Genomic DNA, 19,327 nt, shown 5'->3' with positions numbered 1-19,327 from the left:
AAATAATGCCCCAACCCACAAGCTGCAAGCAGCAGGCAGTTAAGGCACAGCACCACTAGTGTCTTTGTACTCTTACAGCCAATAATATCATCTTCTGAGGACCAACTTCTTTGTAAATGAACACATTGTAGTCCCTGTCTATTACAGTATTGCATACTGTGGCCGCCGAAATACGTACGCAGGCTCACCACTCTCAAGAGTCTGCATGGGGCGACAGACCTTGTACAAATTACCAAGCACCAAAGCTGTGTGTTAGTGCAGTTGTTAAGAGTATCCCACTCTATAAAGTGCATGTTGCCGCAGGGACATGAATTCAAACCTCAGTGGTGGATGGAGAAAGTTTTGTTATAAGCGCTTATTTGGCTACACTAAGCAGGTTGTGCAGAAGTTTGTAAGTAACATTCATATGTGCTGAAATAATGAAACTGCTAAATATCATGTGCACTTCTATTAGCAGGTGTGTGTGCTGTAGAAATCCCTATGGATGAACTCAGAGTAGAATCTTGTTCATACGTTTTGGGAAAAAAACACGAGAAAAAAAATTGAAGTTTTGCCCGAAAGGCGAAGTATCGATTGCGATAGCAAATTATTAGACAGTTATACGAAGTAACGATAGTAGTTATATCGGCTGTACAAATTTGTAAACATTTGCTTACTAACTAAATTAACAAGCATGGTATCGAGTGCGCACAGGAAAACATAAACACATCTCTCGATCACTGCGGACACTTGCTGTCAAAATGCTGGAGTGAGTAATAGCGGCAGGACCAGCGAGCGAATCGACCTTCACGCTGCCTCTTGCTTGAATGCAAACTAAGCGGCGAGAACACAGTGCACGCATCAGGCAAGTACAAATAGAGGAGTACAGACAAAAAGCCCAAAAGCTTACTTTGCACCTCCCGTGTCCATTGCATGGGTTCTCTGCTCCTCCCGTGCAAGGATCGCAGTTGGGGCCATAGTGGCCTTCCGGGCAGCAAGCTACGAGGGAGAGATGAAGCAAGCCCAAAGTAAGGGTTAAAGTTCAGCGACTACCCCACCACAAGCAAACCTTATCACCAACAACCTTTCTCACCATGAGTGCTCATACAGAAGGATACTAAACAGAAAATAAGTATAGCTCTTTTAGTAAATTACTAAGGTCGTGCGAATACATTCGAAATTTTGAACAGGAATAAAATAGTCTTCACTATTCGATTCAAATGGTATTCTGTATAGTATCACTCTTCTCTCCTTCAACAAACACAACACCCTACGCACACATGGTGACATGCTGTTCCAGTGTTTCACTGCTGTCACTGTCACAATGCACGAGATAACTGAAATCAATAGTTTCTTCTTTACCAGCTCCTCAGTTGAGTGGATGTACAGCTGTGAGTGGCGGTATACACACATGTATCAGGCAATGCAAATGAACCGCTGAGTTGTTTAACCTCGCTGACTTATTCAGTGATGGTGCTTTGTGCCCCTAAGAAACACAAGGGACTCCGAGACAATCTGCCTGCATCCCATTGTGGCCACAGTGGCCGGGAATCGAACCTGCACCCTCATGCTCAAACAGCATAGACAGTACTGCGCTACTGGAGCGGGTCTGGTTTCACCTCAGCAAAAATGCAAACCACGCGTCCATGATAGTAGTTAGCTTGCTTGTGTTCCCTACTCCAGAGTGAAACCACAGAGAAAAACAATAGGACTGACCAGTACTTCACTGCAAAATAAAACAGAGAATGTCAAGTGAAGAAACACGCGTGCCTTAGCCCAACAGCAAGTAAAGTCTAACCTCATAGGAGCAGAACTGAGCTATCTGTCAAAGACAATTTTTATGAAAAGTAGTGTTCATTTCCTGTTCATTTTCTGCGCTGTACTTTGCCGACAGCAGTTATGTGCCAACCCAGCAAGATGAGGAGACCCCCACATTGCCACTGCACTGGGCCTCTTTGATTTTCCTCTTCTCACCACATGTGGACTGCCAGAGCCAGCCAGAGCGCCTTCATTTTTTTTCTTGGGTTGCTCTGCCCACCACGCAAGGCACTTCTGCCACGCATTCATTTTATTCGGGCTGGACGGTTCTGGCTACCCGTGGGCTGCCAGAACCAGCCAGGACCATTTGGTCAGGCAGCTCTCTGGCTAGCAGACGACAAAAAGAGGATGAGCGCTCGCCGCCATCTTTGTGGGGACTTGACGGATTGGAACGTGGGTGCTTCAGGACTTTTACCTCGCCCAGCCTACTCGCTACGATCACCTTCGGATTGCACTACTTCTTGTATTATCTCTCTAAGATTCTAACGCACCGTTCCGCCTTGTGAGGCGGTGCCATACAAGCGGCAGTGAATCATTTGAAGCTTTCTTTTGTGTGCGTGTTTGTGTGTCCCGTAAAGGCTTCTTCCCAACCGTGAACAGCGCGCCGCGCTCTTGATCACGTGTACTTGCAACCTGCATAGTGTTCCGCGCAAGTTGCAGTGCGCAAAGTTGTAGACGCTCATTCCCACACATCGCGGTGCCTTTTCGGTTAATCTTTCTCTGTTAGTATCCCTTTTCACATCTCTTGTGTATATGCGGGGATATCTCCTTTTTCTGCAGTTAGCGAAAGCGTCACAGCAAGCCCGTATTCACTCTGTCTCTCTGTAGTATGCTTGGGTGGCAGCTCGAAACCGATGTGTTCGAATTATAGGCCGTTGATCTTAAAGAAATGCACTGGTTGAGTAATGGCCACACGTACATTAGCTTATTGCCCTCGTGATCTACCAATACTATTTTTGGTGAGAAACTTTTCACTGGTCACAGGAGGCGTGCATTTTCATGCACCAACCGCAGCCCCAGCTTCTTCTGCACAGCAGCAGAAGAGAAGCGCCATCAGCAGAAACAAACACTCTGAAATCAAATTCAAGCACGTTGGTACGAAATGTTATGTGTATAAGATGTACACCCGTGAGCAAAAGTATACAGACCATAGGGTCGGCGAAAAAAAGTGAATATCTTCATAATTAACAAGCATAAACTGGAATTGATGAGCACACTGAAAAGTTTGCAATGCCAAGTTTATACTGCAGTCCTCAATTTCAAGTTGTGTTCATAGGCAGAGGGAAAAATCAGCTTTTTCACGCAACCCCTGGTCCGTATACTTTTGCTCACGGGTGTACCTGATACCCTGCTTTTTCGTGTCCTGTCAAATTATGACAAAATGCCAACTCATCAGGTCGCCGGTGGCCGACGTGATTGCTGCGAGTAGGCATCCTCGAGCAATCACTTTCCCGATCACTTATGCGCGATTTCGCGTCGTGGCATTGGGCACGCCATTTGTTGCACTGTGCAAAGTGACGTGCTCAGTGCATGTCCTGTGCAGAGTCACGCGAAATCTCGCAAAAGTGATCATATTCCCAAATGCAACTACATATCTTAAAGCTGGCGACACATAAATGGACCGACTACGTCAAGCATGCAACGGCCACGCCCGCCGCTGCCATGCTGGTAGCATGTTTATGTTTATCCTGTGGCCAGCTGGCAAGCTGTCCCGGCATTCGATTTTGCAAACTTCGGGCAGCTTCAGGTTGTCTTGGGATCCCAGCCCACGTGACTTCTTATCAGGACTGAAACTAGCTGGCTGCTGTCTGGCTGCTAGAACTCAGAAAATCGAAGAAGCCCACTGTCTCCATTTACTTGGCAAGAAGGCAATCAAAGGCTCGGAAAGCTTCAGTTGAATTAGGAAATTATGCAGTTGAAGGTGTAAGATTGTCGTAGTGAGGATATCTAGGTACAGCTTGTATTTTCACTGCATGATTCTGTAGAGAACAGCGCCAGCGATAGACACAGCTGCAGGGGTTGTAAAGATGGGGCTATAATACATTCGACTTCCATTAATTCAACCTTGACGGGACCGGCGAAATTGTTCTGAATCATTCAGCACATAAAATTAACCAAGAGGCAGAAATGGCACTGAAATACACCACTGATTCATTTGGTAATATTTGCCCGATTCTAATTCGCCCCCAAATCAAATGCACATCCACTTTCTGTGTGCTAAAAGTACAAAACTAATGTAGAAATCACATTAGAGCTCCCTCCTAAACAAATAAATCTGTTGTGCACTTGATTTTTCTGCCAGAAAAATGTTGCATGCCTCCGATTCTGACAGCAGGAAAAGGATGATGCCTGCAAACTTTACCTTCGTAGAATAGATTTATTTATACCTACAGTCCATCGCCATATCTCTCAGAAAGCTATGCCTTCATCACCGTCTATGGCCCACATGTCCTCTGAACGGTCCATTGCACGTTTGATATTCCGCATTTCTCAAACGACTCGCAACAATCGCAAATAGGATGGTCGCCCACGCCTAACCAACCACTTCGCTAGCTCGTCCTGTGACGAACGCAATTCTCCGTAATGCCAAGAACATGTTGTTGCCACTCACTTAGCATGTAAAACAACTTATTTTTTAATTAGCTATTCTAATAGTAGACTGAAAGCATAAGCAGTGCATTGTTGTCACCCCACGCAAGAACAGTGTCTGTTGCCATCTTGTGATGGCAATGTCGATGACACTGGCTGCGCTGGCTCTGAGAGAAGACTTGCAAATGTGGTTTTGGTTTTGTATCCGACTGCACCACCCAGGTAATTACCGACTGCACCGTGTATGTAATTTTCAGACCAATTTCATTGGGGGGAAAAAAAAATGCGCATGTTAGAATCAAGTGAATACTGTAACCATTATTGTGAGCTACCATTTCCGCTTGAAAATCTGTCTACGGCAAGCCGAAAATAGACGTTTTCGGCCGGGGTGGCATGTGTTCAACGCATTTGCTGTCCCCTAAGCTCCACCAAGATAGATGCTGCGGCTAGAGGGACCATTTCGTCACCACTGACCCGATTTGGGTCACCATTTGGGTCAGGTGCATGCATGCTGACCAGTCAAGTTCAAATTATCCAGCAGAGGCTAATTTTAAGATCTCAATAACAAAGGTTTGGGCTCAAAGAAATGTCGTTGTGCCCGCTGGGACCTTCAGTTGAGATCGAATAAAGCGAAATATCGAAATAACTGGAGTCGAATTAACCGAAGTCTACGTATAAGCCAATTCGTTACATGAGTGCTGTCGTGTGCATGAGCTATACGTCAAGGCAGCAGCAGCCACGGTCAGCAAAGTCTGAAAGGGTTCACCGAAAAAGCTATGCCTTAAAATTATCGTAACGTGCGCAATTTGTAAAGCATTGCAATTCTTAAATAAATCACCAAGCCAGATAGGGTTTAAGTACTTCAACGGTTGTAATACTTAAACCCTTTTTGGCCTGGTGATTTGTCAACAAGCATGCATCGAAATCGGACAGAAAAGAAGTCATCTGCAAGAAGAAAAACAGTCCTCACCTTTAGCCTGGTCAATGCACAAATACTTGTGCAGATCGGGCTCCTTGTCCTGGTGCTCGAACCACCACTCTTCCAAGTGTTCTTCATACTGTGCGGCCATGTTTCTGCACTGCGTGTGTCATCACAGATCAAGAAAGTCGAAAAGGAAAGTTGTCTCTACAATATCTCTTCCTCTCATCCTGAATCAATGGTGTAAATAAATAAATTAAAGGATCCCTGAAAGGATTTTTGTCGTACGCCTAGACACAGAGGGTATCTCTCAAGGCAATGCTTTCTCACAATAATTTCGTGTCAGCGTGCTACACCAACACAGGCACGAGTGGTTAGACATTACCCTCCTCTCAAGCCACGGCGTTCCCCCTCAACTTTTACACCAGTGCAGCCATCACTATGCCCCGCCTCCTTCATGTGGTGGCAGCAAATGTTTACTTTCGGTTGATTTGAACAGAGTGTAATTCCGCATCTCTTTCCGAAGCAGTTTTTCTCGTAGAGCTACATGGAGTGAAACTTGCAAGACGAATCTGCGTGCAGCGGATGGAGATATGGCGGGACAACGCACAATGTTCACTGGCTTGCGCTACATGAAAACGGATAGATGCCAACGCGGGCGTTGCATTGTTGCAAGCGCATATGCAATGCACAAACTACAAAGTAGCTCTTTCTGGTATTATTTCAGTTTGATAATTGCCTGATAACGCATAAATATCTAATATGTATGCTTCCAATTGTCTGTAAATTACGCTCGTAAGATTTCTTTGCGGCCATCAGCGGAAAAAGAAAGCGCTGCAGCTAACTTGTGAATATGGTGAAGCAGACTATTTATGTTTCCTCTAACCTAGAACCTAAAAAAAAAAAAGAATATTTATCGCCACCGGAAATCAAACCCGCGCTTTCTGTGTGGGAGGTAGAGACGGCATCACAACACTAAAGTCTAACTCACGATGGCGGCTCACTGACGGACATTTTGCCATTTTGTTAAGCACACTCAATTGACTTCACAACGCGTTTTTATGGATCTCTGCTTGTTAGAATATATTGCTGCTATCATTCTGGGCAAATTATACACAAAACTTGGCTCTCTGACAAATGCAGAACCTGTGGTTACACCTAAAAGTGCCTTTCTTTTCAGAACTGCAGGATGTTCGCGGTGTTCACCAAGGAGGCTGGCGTTGACATTGATATGCAGCGCTCACGCCTTCTACAGTGTGTAGTCACTGCATTTTACTCCCTGCACACACCTGTAGTGTAGGACAACTGTAATACTGCACTGGTACCATTCATGTTCCTGCCCCCAAAGAAGACATCGCTGCTCCTATTTCCATGTGAGAACCCCTCCGCATGGCATCGGCTGCCATTGCCAGAGCTGTAGCAGACGATCCACATTCCCAGCCAGAAGTGGGCCACTGGTTCGAAGAAAAATCTTGATTTATCGCATTCGTGTACTTACATGGCGTAAAATATACAGAAGCGCTGACTCTCCTATCTCGCAATGCATTTGTCGTGGCCAACTAGTAATGACCCAGCGATAACAGGTGCCCAGTATTCCACAGTGTTCTTTGCCTCCTCTCTTCTTCATGGCCCCTTTCCAAGGTACTCTCCTCCCTTTTTCCTTTTGTAGATGTTGGCACCAGATATTAGTGTCACGCTGCGGTCAAGTCGGGAAACGTGTCGAGAGCCCCTTCAGCTATCAAAATATTAAAGGGCTGGATGGCACGCTTTCGATGTTGTCACCACTTGAAGCAGTATATCATTGCGACGCGTTTTTAGATTGCAACTGCAGCAAGTAAACATACAATCAGCCGATTACTAAGAGTGAAAAAGTATTGTCACCAAAGTTACCCATCGCTGTTGTACTAGTGGAGATAAATGCAATAACAGCACCATGTTTGAGCGTAGCAGTAGCAGCATATTGGCCTGTGATGGAGATTGCGGGCACTAAGGTAATATACGTAGAAAACAATATGAAATGCCTTGTGTGCATGTGCCAGCCTGCTACTTCATTCACGACTGTAACCTGAATAAAATTGCATATGTTTTAAGCAGAGTTTCAGCATAAAACAAAAGTCTGCTGATGTTCCTGAGGGTCTGCGGCATGCCCTTACCAATTGTAGGGCACTGCTGCAGCCAGTCAACAAATTAAAGTGGTGCTGTGTGCGGTAAATGCACCTGTAAGCTTTAATTGTAGCTGGGGATGTTAGCCTGGTGGCATGCCGACTGAAGCATGCTGCGACAAAGGCCACAATGTGCCGGAAATCGAAGTTCATGAACATAGACAATATACAAAAGACGCTCAAATAAGCAAAGCTATACATTAGATCTTCTCTCACAGATGTACTGAATGCAGGCACTGGCACTTACAGTAGTAAATTTTGATGCATGTAGAAGCAACAAATTATTCAGTGAACTTCGGCAGGGGACAGCGGTACCCACTAGCGTGCGTGTACACACACACAGCGCTACACGGGGAAACAGCAGAAATGCACGCACATCTCTGCAACAAATAAACAGGTCAACAAGCGGAAAGCCCAATATGACTCGCTACACAGCCCACCCCGCTTACACCACTTCAAACGACGCAGCTCTGGGGGCTAGTAACAAGTTTCTGCTCCATCTGTGATTTGCACCACAAAGCATGTGCCTCATCGGGACACAATCGAACGCCTTAGCAGATGAGTCTGTGCTCCTGTTCATCTTACTGCATGGTGTACTTATTTATAAGGGTAAACAAGTTACCATGCATATGTATGCTGTTAAACATGAACTTAATGCAGCGGCGTGTTTAAAGCATTCCTGATGATGTTGTGTGGGTAGCCAATCAGGTCAATCGCCCGGATGACATCACATGCCTACGCTACGTAGTGGGGGACGGCGCGGCTGAAAACGTAGGGGAGCAGCCCCGCTGCAATCGGTAGCGATGCACATTTTCAAAACCTTATCACAAACCTTATCATTTTCAAATGCTTTACACAGTGTGCTTGAATCTGTCTCCTAATGATCAGAAGGACTTACCCTACTGACTCAGCATGTTTGTACACTATCATCAAAATCGTTTTCGGATATCCTTAATAAAAATGGATATGCTTACGTGTTCCTGGCCTTTGACTATCTCCAAGCACAGGTGTTCTTGGATTTCGATGAACCTAATCTCACTGCAAAAAAAGAAAAAAAAAGAAAAAGAAAAGAAAGGCACGAATTATAATATGCGAACTCGAACTGAACGTAACATCAAAATTTTAATCCGCAACACAGGTAATAAACATTTTATTAATTATGCTAGTTTTAATAACTTTCCTGCACGCTCTTTGTCTAAAATGCTGCCCTCAAACATTTTTTTTATTCCGAATTTCGAAGGCTGGCATATTTAGAAATACTATGAAGAAACAGAAATACACGTTTACTAAAGAAACCAGTGAGCAATGATAAGCATTAGTTGAACAAGGAATGTTGCTGGAGCCGACGTTTTGACAAGGGGCCTTCTCTTCATTAAAGCAGCAACTGCTTTTCTTAGCAGTGTTTTTCATGTATGCATACCCTTCCTATTCCACATAATAGGCCTTCAAGCCCCCCCCCCCCCCATCCTACAATAAATACATTTTTATCAACATCATTATCATGTTTGCATAGCTCACCATCCCACAGCATCAATGGAGGAGAAGGCGAAAAAGCTGGTGCACAAAGGGAGTAAGGGAAGTCAGTGTGTTCAAAAAGATGAAAAAAAAAGGAAGAGGGGTGGTGGTGGTGCTTAGTTATAGAGTGTTCAACAGGTAGAGAGGGGTACTGCTGTTGGTTCTCCCAAGCAGGGAATGACAGAAAAGAAGGATTTACACTCGCAAGAAGGCTCCAATACGACAGGCCCTGCCTTCTCAGAAAACAGGAACTAAGACAATATACTAGTCAAACACAACAGTTATTTGATCTCCGAGAAGAGTACGCAAAAAGAGAGCTTAGTGAAAAACAAATAGTCTAATGACAAATCTGAAGGGCAAGAATGAAAACCAACATTTTTTTTTTTTAGCTGCTCTGTTCAGAGGTGATGTAACTGAAATCTAGCACAGTACCACAGAGACCACCCCCTTTTGAAAGCATGTACCACGCAGTGGTAGTGGGAAGTCAAACCATTAATGTTATTAGTGTACTGCTTTTTATTTATTTCTTTGTACATTTTTCCGCAGGCTAAGCTCTACATCAGCATAATCTTGCTTCTAAATTTCACCAAACAGAGCTGGTTCCCATGCTCTCACTTGAGTAAGCTTTGCCCTCGGCAAGCAGATTCTTACATCCATTTCAACAGGAATAACAAAACCCTTCGCGAGAGTGCCTGAATTAAAAAGACAGGCTCATCATAGTTATCGGACCTTTCCTGTCGTGAATATTTCAAAGATTTCTGAGTGCAAATAACAAGTTTTGAAAGTACAAATGCAACCATGAAGGACACAGTGCAAACATGGGCTTGTCTTTACCATTACGACACATGTACAAGCCTTCTTTGCTCACCTTTTCGAGTACTTGCCCATATTTCTTGCTTCCCAGTCAACGTCTCCTCCATCGAAGCGGCTCCTTTTTGTTCGCTCAATGCCCTGTACAAATGCCATCACCCAGAACAATCAAACTTTATACACCGCTAAGTTAATAGAACACACTCTAAAAAACGTTTACACCTTCTGAGGTGTATCTTTCTCCCCAAACAATGATCATCATTATCTGTCGCATAGCTTGTGTTTCCTTTTTTTAAAACTCAGCACCTGCTACTTTCCTGTCAAGAATGCTATGTCACGCTGATAACACACTTGCAGTTCGTGACCTGGAAATACTGAGCGCGCAGCAATAAGGAAAGGAAAGGAACACAAACTAGATGATGACTACTGTTCGGGGAAAAGATAAGCATGAAGGGTGCAAACTTTTTTTAAAGTGTAATAGCACAAGTGGTGATGCGGTGATACCAATGGTACATTCAAATGGTTTCTGCTGCATTCTGACAGTTCACAGCAAGCAATTTAAAAATTAAATTCTAGCCTTTTGCATGCCAAAACCACAATCTGAGTATGAGGCATGCCATAGTGGAAGGCTCCGGATTAATTTTGACCACATGGGGTTCTTTAATGTGCACCCAATGCACGGTACCAGAGCGTTTTTACCTTCCGCCCACATCAGAATGTGGCCGCTGCAGCTGGGATTGAACCTGCGACTTCGACCGCAGCAGCGCAATGCCACAGCCGCTGTGCTACCGCGACAGGCAGCAAGCAATGCAGAGCCCCTTCGAGAATGAAGCAAGAGAAAACCCGCCGGAGCTGAGCATTTGGAGGAATCAAACGATCACCTGGCTCTGAACAAACCAGGTAATTGTGTTCCAAGCGAACAATTTTGACTATTCAAATGTCAAGTGCCCTGTCAGAGCGCTCTTGGGTGCTAAAATCTAACCAGGCAAATGCACTACCATTAATAAGCTCTCTGTTTTCCTTGGCTTAATTGTCTGTTGTCTGCGTATGTAACATTATTTTTTTTCACCCTTTTAAAAATGAATGTCCCATGCTTGCTATTCACTAGAGCATTGGAAATGCACCGCCGGAGCGTTCAAAAGCGACCAGTCAAATGTATTCAAACAGACAGGAAATGGGTTACGCCTATAGTGTAATACGATCGAAATATTTCTGCAGCATGCAAAACGGTCAAGCGCACTTTGCTTTAGTTCTTGCAGGTGACCATTTTTCAGCAAATTATCACCGCTTTCAAGTTGTCAATGGGAACAAATTGCAATTACTGCATCCGAAACATCTTTAATGTTGTTTCTAATCCTACAGAAAAAGAGCCTTCTCTAATCAGACTTTGCAACAGCTCAAAAAGTGTTGTACATTTTTGGACATGCACAAGCCTAAGTGATCACTCTGGAATGTGCGACCATACACGTATAAATAGCGGAAAATATTCGACCCATCAGATCACATTCAATGATAGGGGTAAAGTACCGCATGTGGTGGTACCAATGGTACCATGCAGCACTGCACGGTGGTACCATATGATGAAACAGTGCTAAAGTGAGTGTCCTCGCATTCTTCCCTCATGACAGCTAGCATTTTGAAACAATGTGCCTCTAGTCACAGACACTGCACCGTGTTCTCATCTGGTGCTTGAGGAAGTGACGCTCGGTTGGCTCCCGCATTCGGGCAAGGCACAATGGTAAGGGGAGCGCCAGCCATAACACTTAGTGCAACGCAGTGCCGCAAATGACCACCTCCCAAAGCATGCTAAACGCTTTTTTGGATGGCAACTGAGGTTGGTTCTCCATAAATGCTTTTTGCCATTGTTTCCTTTTGTGAGGTTACTGTAGCTATACATAATGTCTTTACCATATGCATAACATAGAGAGAGAAATTTTTTTGGAAGCTTGTTCCGCATCCATAAAGTACAAAGCAAAAGAAATTTTAGGTACCTTTGGGATTCTGCACAGTGTACTAACAGAACTCTGACTTCTGTTTATATAGATACGAAGCAGAGGAACCAACACATAACTCACATTTTGGAATGTCTTAACTACTGTCTTGCAAGCCTGGCAGGCGGGCAACAGGTCCTTGCGAACCACGCGTTCACCCAGGTCGCTGATGTCTATGGCTGTTGCAAACTGCACTTCTGCTCTGCAGACGGCGGTGAAGCCAACGAGAAGAAGCCCCGACACACGGAGGAAAGCCGAAGCTGGAGCCATGCGGGTAACCTGCAAAATAGAGGCAACACAAGTTGAAAGTACCCAACCGAGAAATAATTAATGGATGAATGGTTTTACGCAAAGCCCTAAGCTTTGAGACGTACCATGGTGAAAGGCTCTAGATTAGCTTTGACCACCTGTGTGCGTTTTTTTTTTTTTTTTTTTGAGCTCTGGAGTTTTACGTGCTGAAACCACGACATGATTATGAGGCACACTGTAGTGGAGGTGTCTGGAAATTTTGACTACGTGGGAATCGTTAACATGCACCCGATGCGAGGCACACGGGCATTCTTGCGTGTCGCCCCCGTCGAAATACGGCCACCGCGGCCGGGGTCTGATCACCTGTGGTTTTTAACGAGCGCCTAAAGCATGGTACATGAGTGCTTTTGAATCCCACCCTCATTTCAATGCAACTTCCATGGCCAGGAACCACACAGGCAAACTCAAGCTTCATGACTGAATGCCAGAGCCTCTGTAATGTGCATCTATGTTGAAGTAAAATTTGCAATCATTTGCAATTTTTTGCAATCTGCCCTATCAGGACACGGCCACTTAAGCACAACGCTTAGGACTTAGGTTAAGAGCACTTCCACAGGCTGCTTTGAATAGGTACATTAGTAGCAATCTCCAAGACTGCACAGTAATTATGATTTTGGGTAAGGTTATAATTTGGCGAAATTTTCTCATTGCCTGCAGAGGAAAGGGCATGCAGTGTGTGTGTGCTGACATTGGGCAAATCCTGAAAGTACATCATTCACAGTGAAATACTTAGCAATAATGTACCTTTGTAGACACCACATAAAGTAATGTATGTCATGGTATTCTTCCATTGTAATTTCTAAGAAGGTGATTTAATTGGGTACCGCAAGTAAAACAATAAGCAAACAACATACAGGGTTTCCTACACGAGGTAAATTAAATGTGCGGTTTTAAGCCAGGGGTGCTAAAGATGAAAAGGAACAACAAACAAATTGGGCCACTTCAGTCTCGGATGGATAGACTGATAAACTCGAGCAAAGCACAGCCGATGTGCAAAAAAAAAAAAAAAAGGAACAAAACACAAAGAAAAGGAAAACTACAGTAAAACAAAAATTACAGCTTGGGTAAACTGGCTGTCATCACATTCAACACTTCATTGAAATTTTTTTAACGACCGGAGATTTATTCAAAGCTTCTTTACGACCCGTGTATGAATGAAGTTGTAAATTTGCAACACGCCGTGCGCAAATGCTCAACTAATTAAAGCATGATTCCGATGCTTGCCGCTTGAACTAGGAGTAATACAGGTGTTGCACTGCGCACTTTTTATCGCGATCGAGTCCTATCGGGATCGAATTTCTTGATCGCAATTGGCTCCTTTGTGCAAACTGCGGAAGGGGATCGAAAGCGCACGTGAAAACGGTATAAATTATGCACAACAGAGTCAGAGGCCGCGCAGGAAGTTCTTCTCGCGGCAGCATTACAGGACTACGCTCGGCATCACGTTCAACTTATCTGTAGAACGGGCCTTGTCGCTTTTATTTCCCGCTAAAGAGCAGGTGTATTCCGAAATGAACACGTCATCTGGTGATGTGCGTCTTTAGGGCAAAACTAACAATCTTCACTAGCGATAACGAACACGAAGAGCTGATGGCACGGTTTGCATGTCCTTAACAGTCAACAAATAACGAGGAACAATTTTCACATTCGATAACCACGCTCCCGCAGAAACAATTACTCCATTTGCGGAACGAAACTAACCTCTGCATCGGTACAACGCAAAAGGAAGAAGGGCGACTTGTACAAAAGAAAATGGCCTGAGGATATGTATTAAGCTCCTATCGATCATCTAAGTAAACAATAAGAGCTGAATAGAGGTCGTAATCAAAGCAAAATCAGCTGTAGATTCCGAAACCGGTCATCGATGATGCTCATCTCTAGTTCGCGGCGACGAATGAATGGATTGGCGATCGCAGGTTTGCGAGTGAGGAAATGCTCCAGACCGTGACTTGCCTTTCAGCTCCTGACGGCAGGTTCAGTAGATGCCCGGAACTAGATAAGACAACGTGATCGAGTATTCTAAACGAAACGCTCGATCAGCGACACGCAACATCTACGCCGAGCCACCAATAAAAGCCGTCCACGAAATTTCTCCGGGTGGGAGGCAATGACGATGGCGATTGGGCTGGCTCATTGCTCACCGCTCTCTCGCTGTCTCAGTTGCCTGACTTGTCGGTTGATTTGGTTAACGCCGATGATAACGGCAACGGGAGCTTGTACTTGCATTAACTATTTTTCCTCTACTAAAAGAGGCAGTTGGACGTGTGTCTAGGCAGTAAATATCGCCTACTAAGCTACTACCATCAGTTCCGAACCAAGCGCGTACAACCTCATCTATGCGTGTACAACACCTGTTCACACAGCTTCTCAAATAAGGAAACTCGAATTTGAAGGTTAGGAATAAGCTTCAGCTCTTAACTTTACTGAATGGCGGTGTCTGTCGAGCAACCTCCAAACCTCATTTTCCCTTCTATTTGTAAAGTGGGCTTCTCCGCCTCAAGCGTATGCATGCAGAGAAGGCTGCCCTAAGTCATTGCAGCCTTCTATTAAAGAGTTTAAGAGAACCCCGGCACCTCTAGTGTTCATGTTATGCGCGTTATTACGATAATCATATGTCTTTTATTAATAATCCTTGAGCGCCTAATACTGAGCTTTGACAATAGGTGTTACGCATATCTCAGAATGGCTATGCATCCATATAGAGAAATAGCCGGGAAGGTATATATGACGATATTTCCCTGCGCGAAAGTTCCTTCACTGTAGTGATTATACTAATTGACATAACCCTTTCGTTTTAGACTTCCAGCACGCCGAATGGTCAATTATCTCGGCTCCGCGTTGCTATATCTGCAATTTAAGTCTCGTGGTAAACTCCGAAGGCGACTGCTCTGAATCAAAAAAACGACAGTCCTGCATTTGAGCCCTGGCCCAGGAAGAGTTGTTCTTGAACGGTGAATTGTCCTGTCTTCTGAATCCCTATGGTCTCCCTCTGTGACTTTCTGCTATAGTTTAAGATCGATGAATGCATATATTCATTTACTTCATGAAACATCCTTGCAGGTTTCCGCATAGCTTATTTCCTGCCTTATTTCGTGTAGTGAAAACAGCTGAACGCTTCATTGACTTCTCATCAAGTTACCACTGATAACCACTCCGTCTCTCTCTCTCTCTCTCTCTATATATATATATATATATATATATATATATATATATATATATATATATATATTAGCTTCATATGATATGACTAATAAACATCGGGCCCCTTTGTTTCTTTTCTTCTCGTTCATATATATATATATATATATATATATATATATATATCATCGTCAGCCTATATTTATGTTCCCTGCAGGACGAAGGCCTCTCCCTGCGATCTCCAATTACCCGTGTCTTGCGATAGCTGATTCCAACTAGCGCCTGCAAATTTCCTAACTTCATCGCCTCACCTAGTTTTCTGCCGTCTTCGACTGCGCTTCCCTTCTCTTGGTATCCTTTCTGCAATTCTAATGGTCCACCGGTTATCCATCCCACGCATTACGTGGCCTGCCCAGCTCCATTTTTTTCTCTTAATGTCAACTAGAATATCGGTTCTCCCAGTTTGCTCTCTGATCCACACCGCTCTCTTCCTGTCTCTTAACGTTAGGCGTAAAATTTTTCGTTCCATCGCTCCTTGTGCGTTCCTTAACTTGTTCTCGAGCTTCTTTGTTAACCTCCAAGTTTCTGCCCCGTATGTTAGCACCGGTAGAATGCAATGTTTGTACACTTTCTTTACAACGTCAGTGGTCTCCCAGTCAGGATTTGGTAATGCCTGCCGTAGGTACTCCAGCCCAATTTTATTCTTCTGTAAATTTCTTTCTCATGATCAGGGTCCCCTCTGAGTAACTGACCTAGATAAACGTACTTCATTACAGACTCTAGAGGCTGACTGGCGATGCCTGAATTCTTGTTCTCTTGCCTGGGGGTTTCTTGAAAGTTGAACACGCTGGACACGACGTAACAGATGCAGAAAGAGACGACGAACATTTTGGAAATAAGACATATTTATTTATTTCATATACCTCACAAGCTCCAGAAGGAGCATTGCTTGAGGGGGGTGGTACAGATGACAATTGTGGAGCAAAAACATGTTATACAGTTACATAAATATGAACAGAACGACAATCAAATAATAAACAAAGAAGGCGCAAAAAAAAAGAAGGTAAACTAACAGTTGTTGGCTTTCCAGTATGCAGTAAAGCAAACAATCTTAGCACAAATGCTTACATAAATACACAACAATAAAGTTAAGAAAAACAAAACTAAAACACACTGATTTTTAGCGAAGTACTAGCCAAAATTGCACTGATTTTTTGTCTGAAGGTTTACTGGGTCGTTAATGTCAGCGATGTTGTCAGGAAGACCATTCCACAGCGCAATGACACGTGGCAAAGCTGAGCAGTTGAATGCATTGATGTGACCTAAGATGCGTTGGAGACTGAGATGATTATGCAGACGCCTAGATGTGCGAGAGGGACGAACGAGCGGTGAAGTAGATGGATGTACATTATGCATGATTTTGTGCAGAAGACAAAGCAACGCTGTATTCCTGCGTGATTCCAAAGATGAAAGCGACAACGACAACGCGATGTTAGTTACGTTTGAAAATGGGCTTTAATCTCTGGCAATGGATCGTGCAGCGCTGTGTTGAATCGACTCGAGAAGTTGATTAGATATGCCTGATAAGGTGACCATATATATATATATATATATATATATATATATATATATATATATATATATATATATATATATATAAAGTGCGTCCCTGAATATAACCTATGGTGATTTTATACAGCTGCGCTGGTCAACCACCTGCACAGAGTGGAATGGCCGACAAATTTTTTTTTCAGTAGATGTTTTTCTTCCTCCTCTCCCTCCCGCAAAGCGGCAAGGTTTATCTGGCACCAAGCAAATAGGTCCGAGTGCTATTTTTGCCGCTACTGCCACAGATGATGATGATGGTGAGAATGATTTATTGGCATCTCCTTTGAAACGGGGCGGTGACAAATAGTCATCTAGCCTGCTTGAGTTAATCAGGTATGCTATACATGATTTTTACTGTAGCATTTTGTATACGTCTCCTTGATGTTTTTTTTTTTCTCTTCCTCAAAACTTATGTACCTTGTACCGCTACCTATGCCTGTAACGGATCCACTCGATTCAATCTCTCGCCTTTTTTTTTCCACCAATACTCTAAATTTGCACTGCTTATCTCGACTGCTGATTGGTTGATGCTGCCACCCACATTCACCCACTTTAGGTTCAAGCGCTTCTGGAAGGTAAGTTACTTACGGGTCTCACTGGGTGAATACTTTCGCATTCCATTAGGATGTGCTGAGTGGTCTCCGGATTTTCGCTGCAGCTGACACATGCTTAATCTTGTTGCGAATATTTGCTCCGGTATGTTTTTGTCCTTGGGTAACCAGTTTGGGCCTCAAATAGCATGGTACTGCCGTTTTTCAAAGCACCAATCAGTGTCTTGCGCAGCCGTCGTCATAGCGACGCACACGGGGATAGTTGGAGAGTGAGGTTGCTTCGGTGTCCCCCTCGCCTGCTGCTCCGTCGGGAGCGGGGAGGACATCGCCGGAGTTTATCCCCTTTCTATCCCCACTCCCCAGTGCGGCAAAGTTGAGGTGTGAGACACAGTTACCGTGCTGTACATCGCCCAACTTTTCTCTCCCAACCAACAAGTATCCCTCTCACGGGAGTCGAGGCACCCTGCAGAAAGCCAGTACGGCCAACCGCGCGTCCGCAAGCGGTCTCAACTCGTGTCACGCGACTCCCGCGCAGACAAAATGAAGAAATGGTGCGGCCAGAGCGCCGCTGTTAGCCGCGTGACGGCGTCGATACGCGGCACATCGTTGTGGGAAGATTACCGCTAGTGTGTTCCAGCCTTGTACAGAGTTGTAAACTTGATAGTATCGTTTTTGTTTGAAATATTGCTGTTTTCTACAATTTTCATACAAAAAATTAATGGCCTAATTTAAAAAAGCTGCTTCCTACAGTCACTAGATTTAAAATGTGTTATAAGTGAAACAGCGGCATCAAATTTGGCGCAGTACGTGGTTGCCGAGAAATACGATTTATCCGTTCCCATGCTTTTAGATCGAAGTTCCCTAGCTATGGCTTCCTCTTACAGGGGCCTTGAAACACTTTTCTAACTAATCATGGTTCATTATAGGCCTCACTATTAAAGGACGTCGTCTCATGAATCTCACTCTGCAAAACGTTTTCGAATCCTTCAACTATAAGTGCAGTAATCGCACCGATACCCGGCTTTCTCTCTCTTTTGGTCTATGCTATATAGCGCAATGGAAGCCACACAGCTGAGAAGCCAAGAGGGGCAAAACTACGTCCTCTTGAGTGTCTCGCCGACAAAAGGCCTCATCACGGCATCCCGTGGCGGCGATAGACTGCAGCTACGCGCAATTGTCGTGAGTAGACCGGCAGTGCAAATACGAAATTATTTTTCTGTCTTTTTAATAATTTTTTTGTCCGTTGTAAGACGAAGGCATCTCGCAGCGATCTCCAATTACCCATGTCTCGCGCTAGCCGATTCCAGCTATAGCGCCTGCAAATTTCCCAATTTCATCACCCCACCTAGCTTCCTGCCGTCCTCGCCTGCGCTTTCCTTCTCTTGGCATCCATTCTGTAACTCTAGTGGTCCATTGGTTACCTGCCCAACGCATTACATGGCCTGCCCAGCTCAATTTTTTTCTCTTAATGTCAACTAGAATACCGGCTATCCCCGTTTGCTTTCCGATCCACACCCGCTCTCTTCCTGTCTCCTAAAGTGACACCTTACATTTTTCGTTTCATCGCTCTTCGCGCATATGTGTTTCTTCTTCTTCTTCTTTCTGGGGCTTTACGTGCCAAAACCAGTTCTGATTATGAAGCACGCCGTAGTGGAGGGCTCCGGATTAATGTTTCATTTATCTAACTCAAAATTAGCAGTTATGTAGGTATTACTGAGAATGCTTTCGCGACCACGAAATCAGCCAATAGCGTTGCTGGGGTCCAGCGGCTTGCGATGACGCTGCATGACGACATTGCGGAAGCGAGAGCAAGCAATTTTTCGCAGTTTTTGACACGAGATTGCAAATTACCTGTTTTTGCATGTAGTGCAGTAATGTTTGGCTTACATGTTCACATGCAGCCTCTCGGATCCGAAGAATCGGCAACGTTTTCTAACC

The 19,327-nt window shown here is 44.3% G+C and overlaps 1 protein-coding gene across 4 annotated transcripts in view; it reads right to left on the bottom strand.

The window, feature by feature from the left end:
• LOC119431169 (cysteine-rich with EGF-like domain protein 2) overlaps positions 1–14,181 on the bottom strand; it is a 34,007-nt gene extending 19,826 nt beyond the window's left edge. For all 4 annotated transcript variants that reach the window (XR_007463974.1, XR_007463975.1, XM_037698642.2 and 1 more), the window contains exons 1-6: positions 14,046–14,181; positions 11,868–12,062; positions 9,851–9,933; positions 8,442–8,505; positions 5,357–5,465; positions 890–978 (exon numbers count right to left, since the gene is read on the bottom strand). Coding sequence is in view for 2 of the 4 variants with exons in the window: in XM_037698642.2 (XP_037554570.1) it covers positions 890–978; positions 5,357–5,465; positions 8,442–8,505; positions 9,851–9,933; positions 11,868–12,053 (531 nt within the window). In the remaining 2 variants the exon portion in view is untranslated. The remainder of the gene's footprint in view (positions 1–889; positions 979–5,356; positions 5,466–8,441; positions 8,506–9,850; positions 9,934–11,867; positions 12,063–14,045) is intronic.
• Positions 14,182–19,327: the final 5,146 nt, after the last annotated feature.

Source organism: Dermacentor silvarum, chromosome 10 (assembly GCF_013339745.2).
Source record: "Dermacentor silvarum isolate Dsil-2018 chromosome 10, BIME_Dsil_1.4, whole genome shotgun sequence".
Lineage (NCBI taxonomy): Eukaryota > Metazoa > Arthropoda > Arachnida > Ixodida > Ixodidae > Dermacentor > Dermacentor silvarum.
Note: the sequence above shows the minus strand (reverse complement) of the source record. Positions and strands in the feature narration are given on the sequence as shown.